This window comes from Thunnus thynnus, chromosome 15 (genome assembly GCF_963924715.1).
Source record: "Thunnus thynnus chromosome 15, fThuThy2.1, whole genome shotgun sequence".
In the NCBI taxonomy this organism is placed as follows: Eukaryota; Metazoa; Chordata; class Actinopteri; order Scombriformes; family Scombridae; genus Thunnus; species Thunnus thynnus.
The window spans coordinates 22,491,176-22,500,738 of NC_089531.1; the positions used below are offsets into that span (position 1 = coordinate 22,491,176).

At 40.0% G+C, this 9,563-nt stretch overlaps 1 protein-coding gene across 2 annotated transcripts; it reads right to left on the reverse strand.

Annotated features, from left to right (window-relative positions):
- Positions 1 to 1,123: 1,123 nt before the first annotated feature.
- Positions 1,124 to 6,050, reverse strand: gja4 (gap junction protein alpha 4). Of its 2 annotated transcripts, XM_067611362.1 has the most exons (3): positions 5,645 to 6,050; positions 4,243 to 4,394; positions 1,124 to 3,365 (listed from the first exon to the last, which is right to left on the reverse strand). In XM_067611362.1, exon 3 carries the CDS (start codon positions 3,357 to 3,359, stop codon positions 2,199 to 2,201), a length of 1,161 nt encoding a protein of 386 aa, XP_067467463.1. In that variant the 5' UTR covers positions 3,360 to 3,365; positions 4,243 to 4,394; positions 5,645 to 6,050; the 3' UTR covers positions 1,124 to 2,198. The 2 variants fall into 2 exon arrangements, with proteins under 2 accessions (XP_067467463.1, XP_067467462.1); XM_067611361.1 differs by lacking the exon at positions 4,243 to 4,394 and having other exon boundaries at positions 5,645 to 6,047.
- Positions 6,051 to 9,563: the final 3,513 nt, after the last annotated feature.

Sequence of the window (9,563 nt, forward strand, 5' to 3'; positions counted from 1 at the left end):
GATCCGGGTCGCCCCATGCAATCTGTTCCATGACCCCCTGGCTTTGTGAAAACACGCACATTAGCAATCACATGGACACATGCATACGAGCCCACACTCACGCACCCACCCACCTGGACTGAGATAACAAGGCTGCACAGGAATGCCAGCCAAGTTCTTCTGAACAGGCTTTGAACTGGGCAGCTTCAGCAGGCTGTTTAGATTGTTCACTCAACAATATCTGCCAATTTATCCTTGACACAGGGAGAGGCCGGTTAAAATAAAAACACATTCCACTCTGAGGACTGAGGAATAGTCTTCCTATTATCATCAAATCATAAAACATATCCATAAAACTGCCAGAAAAGAAAAAAATGCAGATTCGTTTTACATTTTGTTTTTAGCTGCTTATTACAGTTCTAGTTTGGCCTCACACAGTTCAAGCTGTTTGTTTTATGAGAACCTGTCTCAATTAAATTTCCCATAAACCCCCCTTTCCTGCTATAGATAACTGCTTATCATCATGCAGACAGTTCTGTAAATTGCTGGAAATGACTGCCATATCACAGAGCGCTGCGGCGGCAGTTCTTAGAAGACATATGGGTACATTTGTTCAGATCCTGGGCAAGCACCTTTGTTGAAGGTGCTGGAATTTATCAATTGCCCTCCACGAAAACAGCGTTAACAGCGAGGACTCCCAAGGGGATATTAAATAGAGCCAGCATAAAGTGCTGTTCCACCTTGTGTGAACTAGTATATAATTGATGTCTTTCTCCCCTGTACAGTCAGCGCTACGGATTTGAAAACAGTCATTAAATCAAAGTTATTTCCCTCCATTTTTTCCCCTCAGGGGTTTATGCTCTAGATACCCTGTAAGGCTCATCCACCTCTCCACACCTCAGTCTTTCTGCTATTCCCAAAGCTCTTTCTCTTGAGCGATTCAATGCCTCCGTATTGTGAAAGTATCTGGATAGAGAAAAGTGTATGGTTGGACATGGAAGCAATACACACTTTAGAGACAGAAAAGAAAGGAAATAAAAACATTACAGTTTGTATCTTGCATCTTGCAATGGACTCTGTATAGCCTCTATAGTACATTGTGTATAGTATGTGGATGATGCTGAGTGATCATGTGACATTTACATAATGGATTGACAGTGTCATCATTTATTTATGATAGTTTAAACTTTATTTTCCTCAAAATAATAAATATGAACACCGGTATCTCTTTATGAATAACTTTAACATTAAATACAGATTTCACATAATTAGTCACTTTCTTTCATTGAATTTGCACATTCTGTACCGCTTTCAGTCCATTCAGTGTGCAATCACCAGCGCATCTTTTCATTCTTCTTTCAAGCTCCACAAAAGTTTTGATTTTCAAACTGGATGCTTGTCTTTCCTCCATTTTTCATCACTCATAACGCAGTGGTCCTCTCTTTCCCCCTCTCCCTCTCTCTCCATAGCTGAGTACTATAGTTACTGGCAATGATAAGTCCTTTACAGCCCCAAAATTCCCAGTGGTTTGCCTCCCCTTCTCTTCACCCCTGCCTTCCAAGTCCATAACCCCAACTCGAGTGACCAAAACTCACTGGGTGAAAGGGGAAAAATACATTGTGTGTGTGCATGCATGCATGCCTGCATCCACACAGTCATTATCCTCTTGGGAGCTGAGCAGGATCCAGAGACCAGTACATTCCACAGTGTGGACAGAGCCACTGGGAGAGGAAGAAGCTTTGGAACTCCAGGGGTTATGGTGGAAATCTCAAGGGAAATGGTTTAAATCTAGTTCTACTGCAAACCCTCCCATACACACACACACTCACACAATATCCCCTCTGCGGACCCCCCTTGCAGTGTTTTTTTCCACTGTCACATCAGCACTAAAAGCCATTAAATGTAACATGAAAGCATCTTATGACTATAATCTTCTCTCATTGTGGAGTCCATTTTCTTTGCCTTGGGGAGTGTTCTCAAAATGTTCTGTTTTGAATAGGTCCATTTATCTGGTAAATCTTTGTTTGAATGTCTGCCTGCCTTTGAGGCATTGAGTTCACAGTACGATAGTTGTTCTTCATTTCTCCCTCATTTGAGCTCTCACTGTGCACCCCTGATACCCATGTGCAGGGTAGCAGTTGTAAAAAAAATACTTTAAGGCTCTGAAACCAAACAAAGCATTCATAATCATAATCAACATGTCATCTTATCTAACCTCTTCATACATAATGTTTCTGCTTTGAATGTCCCTTATGGGCACTCTTAGTGTTTTTCCCAGTGTGGTGTGCGTGTTTCTTATAATGGACTCTAGGGGAATGTGTTGTCCTCATAGCCTCCATACAGTTCACATAACTGGGGAGCAAGTCATTCCCAGCCTCCACAGGTCCCCAATTCACCTCTATTGCCAGATCCCTGTAGCTCTCACATGGGTTGTGGGAGCCTGTAGCCTCACTCTGCACGGGGCGGTTAACATGGCTCCCAGTTCTGTAAGACTGTGGCGTCTCTGCTTGGAGTCCTGGAGTCTCTTGTAGGGCTGGTACCTGCTCTGATCGAGGTAGGAAGTCCACCTGCTGGGCACAGTAGCGTTTTTCCAGCCCATGAGTGATGGCAAGCTGAAGGAGGTGGAGGAGCTCCATAAGGTTGAGGAGCACAGAGACGGCAGCGATCACCTGAGTGTAGATGGTGAAGATGGTCTTCTCTGTGGGTCGAGAGACAAAGCAGTCCACTGTATGAGGGCATGGGGTCGCTGTGCACTCAAATTTTGGTGTAATGACGAAGCCATCATAAAGGATCCACAGCCCCACTATGAAGCCAACTTCTAGGAAGATTTTCAACAGGATACTGAATGCATATGCACACAGTAGTCTGCCTTTCAGTTTAGGAGCCTCAGGAAGAACTTTGTCAGTTTTTCTACCTTTTCCAACATCCTCTTCTTTACCCTTCTCTTGTGCATTGTCTTTTGCTGCATTGTTATTCTTCCCTTCGGTTACAGTTTCTCCTCTGTTACTTCCACCACCTCGTTCTTCTGCCTGCTTCTCAACCTTTTCCTCCTCTTTGCTTTTGTCCTTCCCAGCCCTTATAGCCACATATCCAAAATAGAAGATGGTTGGCGTGGAGACAAAGATGATTTGGAGGACAAAGTAGCGGAAGTGGGAGATGGGGAAGGCTTTGTCGTAACATACGGCAGTGCAGCCAGGTTGTGCCGTGTTACAGACAAATTGAGCTTGCTCATCATCCCAAGCAGATTCCGCAGCTGTTCCGAGTACCAGTATGCGAAACAAGAAGAGTACGGTGAGCCAGACACGACCAATTCCTGTTGAATATTCCTGGCCCTCCTCCAGCAGGTTCTCAAGAAAGGACCAGTCAGCTCTGGACATCATCTGATCCTATGACGGAGAGATGGTAGAGGAAAAAAAGCTATTATTTAGGAAATAATTGAGGATATTAAATGAGGATGGGGTCTTTTAAGGATGATGAACAAATCAATGCAATTGTTATAGTAGTTATATTTTTCTGCCTCTACAAGTGGTTCTGCAGCAGAACATGTTCATGGTAGAAAAGTGAATTTTGCACTCATTTGTAACATCCTAACCTACAAAAACCTCACAGGCCTCCGTTTCAAACAGTGGGTTAAATATCCTGATACACCACAATCATTTCAAGATTCAAGACAGGTTTTTTTTTTTTTCAAACTAAAATCTAATTCTTCACTCTCACAGTATCACTTTGAAAAACTCTGGCTCACCAAATAATCCTCAAATATTTCTCACTTACACATGTCCACCACTGTTTCCTTGATGAAAAGAGTAGCGCCTGCACATTGACTCCAAACCACAAATTGATTTGAAGAGACAATATTTCATAAACTGCACTCTTTCACCAGTTTTTTTTCCTACAATCCTATGCAAATGTATTTGTGTGAACTAGTGTCAGAATGGACCAGATGGAGCAAAACTTTTAGTAAAATAACACCTTTAAATCACCCTTTCAAAGCCTGTTCTGCATGTTCAAAATCAGATTTTTTTTTTATCAGATTCTTGGATACCTGCCTGCTGGTCTAGTTTTACTTATTATAAGTTCATATAATTTGCCCAAATTTTCATTTACTGCTGCATTTCTGAACAGATTGGCTTGAATGTACCACTTATCACATAATTCGTGTATTTGATTTCCACTACAAAATTCTTGAGGGTTTTCATAAATGCAAAGCTAATGCATGTTTAATTATTTCTATAAGCAAGAAATGAGTTATGTTTCTCCAACCTTATTATAATAGCGTCTTTTTTACTGGGGAGCATGTATATCTGGCTGCAGCCCCCTATTAGTTCTTCCATGAGCTCACAACGTTGTTAGGGTGGGCTCCAACTCTCCATCATCAAGATGTGAAAAACAAGGCCTCCATACACTACAGTGAACTAAAACAAAAACACATGGCAGCAACGTTAACATTTAATATGAATGGAAATAGCGTATACTTTTACTGTTCACAGTAAAACTGGAGTGTATGAGTCCAAGAGAGGCCACTCAAACTTTTATATTGTACAGGGGCATCATGTACATTATTTTTTCTTGACAGATTTGAGACTCAGTGAAAGCTGATTCAATTTATACAAAGTTATTGATTTCATTAAAGTGTTGTCGTGAGGCTTGGGGAGAAGTGGGGTAATTGTAAGTTGTTAATGATAAATGACAGTCAGTGGCTTGTCGGGAGCTCAGCGTGCGCGCACGCACACACACACACACATCTGAATAAACATCCTGTGTAGGGGGGGTTAAGACACTGCTGTGACACGTCTTGTCTATTTGTTTAGACTGTTTTTTTGTTATTTCTTCCCCTCTGAGAAAAAATAACTTTTCCTAATAGCGAAAACACAAACTCCTGTGACAGGATGAGACAGGACAATGGACTGTCAGGCATTCTGGGCAGCTTAACAAGAATAAAAATTACAACTGAGCTGATCCACTTCTGGATCTTGAATTAGAGTACTATCTTGAGATTAGAGTACTATCTTATTTGTTCAAAACATACCACAGAAAACCAATAGTCTACAAAGAAAAATACCATAAAGAAGAACGATTATGTCCATACCAAACAACGACATCATGAAATATAGGAAATCTACAAAACAAAAAAAAATCCTACAAGCTTTTTCAAAGAACTGAGATTTTTTTTCATGTTTTAAGTTATTCCAAACACACTAGGTTTACTATTTAGCGAAATATAAATTCTTTTAGTGATCTTATGGGATTAAAAAGACAAGCAGGTTGCACTAATACACAAATAATCATAATAAACTGAATATTGAGGACCACAGATTCACTATGATCTCTATTGAAATACTAATAGAATACAGCTGAAATTCCACCAGACCTCAACTCACTGTAGAACTCTGGAAGTAGAAAAAAAGTACAGATACTAAAAGGCATAATAAACTAAAGGAAATAGCCCCTTATAGAAATGTTATTCTGATACATAGGGGGTTTAAAAACTTTAAAAAATAAAAAAAATACAGTAGTCTACAGTTACAGTAACTTGTTGAGAACGTTTAAGTACTGTGGGGACATAAGATTATATCCCTACAAGAATGGCTATTACACAAATACAAGTGAATTTTGTTTGTCAGAGGCTAACAAGACAACTTTCCCAATTGAAGGGAATTCTTACCTTTCTCTCTCGTGAAGCGGGTTTGTCTCCTTATTGGCTCACGAGTCTCAGCGGCGCTCAGTGTACTTACAGTCAACTTCGTCCGCTCCTCACAGTGGTGGTCTGAAAGGCTCCCGTCGGTTTATGTGTGCCTTCTTTAAAAAGAACCGATGTAATCGGAAAAACTAGGGGAAAATTTTTCCCATGCTTGTGTTGTTGTCCCTCCCTCAGGAACTCTGTCCAGGAAATGGGATGAATGAACTCGAAGTTGATGTGGTTAACTACTCTCGGGTTTAACTTTGTTTTAAGTCCAATTTGCATTAATTACACGGGAATGTCGCCTGCCTTCGGTTATTTAAAGGTTATAGAGGTGAAAATACTCGTAAAGAAAACGAGGCATGAATGAACAATTGACTGGAAAGAGAGAGAAAAAATGTCATGTTTTTACAGTGAAAAAAAGATTCACAGTGTGACGACATTGGGAAGTTATATATATCCGTTTTTTCCGTAAAAAAAATAGCTCATCCCCTTACACAATCCTCTATAAAAAAAAAAATCAATATGAATTTATCTACATTACTTTCTTTTGACCATTCAGTAATCTTCCTCCTTTCAAATCACACACATGGTTTTTTTCCTCATCAGTTGATACTTAACGGGACTGACTGTCTAGTAGACTCTTGTAATTTTCCATTATGCCACGCAATGGCGCCAGTCACCTTATTTCCGAGAAGTGCGTGATGCTCAGACCAGTGACGCCCCGTAATTACCCAGGAATGTGTATCTTATTGTTTGAGTTGTAGAATCGATTTGTTGACCTCTTACGGTTTGTATCACCTGCATGATTAGACCAAATTCACAGCTTGTTGCTGAGGTAACATCATCCTCAATAGCTGCATCAATAATCACTTCTGCTACTGTCAAACTTCAAAGTCTTCAATCTTGGTCAAATTGAGTTCTTTCAGATCATTGTCAAACCCAGGATGAAATTTAATCAATACAAAGATGCCACAGAGACAATTAAATAGAGTGTTTATTTGAGTTTGCCTCTCATATATAGTAGGTTTACAATGTTAGGCCTACAATTAGATATTTACATATATAGGCTATTGTGAAACTTACAGGCCCACTGTATATATACAAGATTCAAGTGATCTGAGTTCACATATAAGTGTATTTTGTGTAATACTGGAAGCACAAATAGGTTTAGTGTGTACCAGCTTTAATAGTATCAGATCTACCCATTCAAATAATAAAATAATCAGTCTTGTTACAAGATGTTGTTGTCATGCTCATAGGAACGTCTTTTTTTTTTTTTTTTTTTTTTTTTTTTTAGTCAAGGCCCAGACAGCCAGTCTGCTGAACACAGGTTTTGTTTGGAGATGTGAACCTGAACAACCCCAAGATGTTGCTGTAATTCAGCTTTTCTGTTCACACATTGGAAGTCCATGGAGATAATGCAAAACCTTGAGGCACTTCTCTGCAATATCGGATAAAGGAAAGTGTGCATTTTCAAAAATGTGCCTTGCTCCTTTGGAATATGCAAACAGAGTGTACAAGTAAAAGGTTGCTGGAAGCCTAGATTTCATATCTCAAATCAATTTTGGCACAAGCTACGCTGCTCACTGCTATGAGCATTAAACCCAGTGGCTTTTTCATATCACCAAGAAATTGAAACTGTGAATGATTGTAAACGAGCATTTTATTCAAATACGTTTACTGCATGATAACACAAATTAGAAAATAACCTCGCTAGTCATAATACTGTTCATCACCATATCACGTCATAATGTAGTCTATGCCAATCCAACTACTAATGGCCTCTCCAGTTGTCACATTCTGACACCGCACTCAGTCAAATTAAAGTCTTTGCTGAGAAGTCATCTCCTCACAGTCATTCCCAATCAGTGCTGGAAGATCATATGTGTCAATATGCAGATTATAAAAAGAGTTAGGAGGCTGGTTCCATCTACCTGTTTGCAGCACGAGCTGAGCTTTATAAAAAGCCCAGTAAATTGACAGTGAATCATTTGGTCATTACATCCGCAGATGAATGGCGAGGAGGGAAGTTAGGACAGCCGACAGTAATGGAACTGTTTTCATTCAGGAGATGTGTTATGCCTTGCTGTGTTCTGTGTGTTCGTCCCTGCCGTAACAGTTATCAATGAAACTAATTGCCAGCTTCAGCTTCAATCAATTCCTCACCACTGGGTACATTTTAACATGCACTATTGTATTTTATGACAGATTCAGTCCTGAGTGTACATCAGTGAACTCAATAATGGAGATCTGAATGTGGAATAGGAACACTAATTCAGAGAAGAGTTAAAACGCCAAATTGTGAGTTCGGGGATGAAAAATCTTTCTTGTCAGTTTCCATCTGATAAGGCTACATGGTAAAAGCATACAGACAGGTGTAGTCACATAGGCTTGAATGAAACAGAAGCTAAAACAACAGAATAAACTGATCCATTTACTTGACAGCTGAGGTCTCTTTAGGAAAAAAGAAAGTACTGATAGCCAACAAATCATTCTTATGGATGTGTTTTTTTACATGAATAAATAATGGGGGGGAGGGTGTTAAATCAACCTTAGCTTGCTTTGCTAAATGAATAACTGCAACAATCGCCTGCAGACAAACAAGCTGGAACACCTTCTACCCAATCTCTCTTTAGCTTCTGACAGAAGGTGGTTTCATGGAGTTGAAAATTAGTTTTTCAGAAATTTTATGTCACAGACCCATGGTGTTTTAGTCATGCGAGCGCCGTGGTTCAAGGATTGGTGATCGGTCAGTCCATCACCTTGGTCCAGACTGAACTATCTCAACAACTACTGGATGGATTACCATGAAATGCTGTACAGACACCAGAGGATGAATCCAATGATCGCTGAAATCCAGAGTTTTCCTCCAGCATTACCATGAGGTTCACATTTGGCTAGAGACTCTTGTTTACCAGTAGTTTGATGAACGGATATCTCAGCTTGCTGTTCCCTAGATGATCGGCTTCCTTATATTATCCGTGGGGAATAGAGTTATGTTAGGCTTCATTCACATGAACACTGCATGGGGTGATGCACTTTCTTACATAAAATGAACTTGTCTTCGGGTCAAAAATAGATTAAGATACATATATCCAAACAACACTGTGCTGACAACCATCCATGGGAGTCTCTGAGTATCAGAAAAGTCCTTGTGACATGTTATATCATGCAAAATTAATCTATAAGAAGAAACACCACTACATCTTCTGCTGTTACATCACGCAATATATGACTGTGTGACTGTATTGTGTGTATGTGTGTGTGTGTGTGTGTTTGCATGGGACAGCACAAGAATGGCTCTCACTCTATCAGTCTGGCACGTTAACAGTAAATTTCCCATTTCACAGAGAGCAGTGTGTGTCTATCAGAGGTGCCTGGTTAGTAAAGACATCAAACCTACATGAGCTATGGGCTCCACAGTCTCGCATGTTCTTTGATGAAATATGCATGACACTGGCAGAGCTGTAGATCCTCTGAAGTGATGGATATATATATATTGTATGTAGTATGTATTCCAGCTTAGTAGACCAATGGGTAATGGGATATTCTAATATATATGTTATATTATATATAAGTACACCAGCTTGTGACATCACGGCTGTGCCTACAGAAACTAAACGCAGTTATACATTGTATCTTATACATTCTACATCAGGTTTCTTCCCTTTTAGTGGCCAGTGCAATGTCACCACTGGCTCTTGACTGTGTAACAGAAGTTGCATTAGCTCGCAATTAGCTGAAGTGTTAGTCTTAAACAGTGTTAGTGTTAGTCTTAAACAGTGACAGTCACACACGCAGGGACACAGTGCCATGTCTGCCTGTTAAAAATTAGGGTTCATATCCAATCAGAGCGTTGCTTAGATCCCCCCTGTGGTCTACTTACCATGTGTCTCCCAGC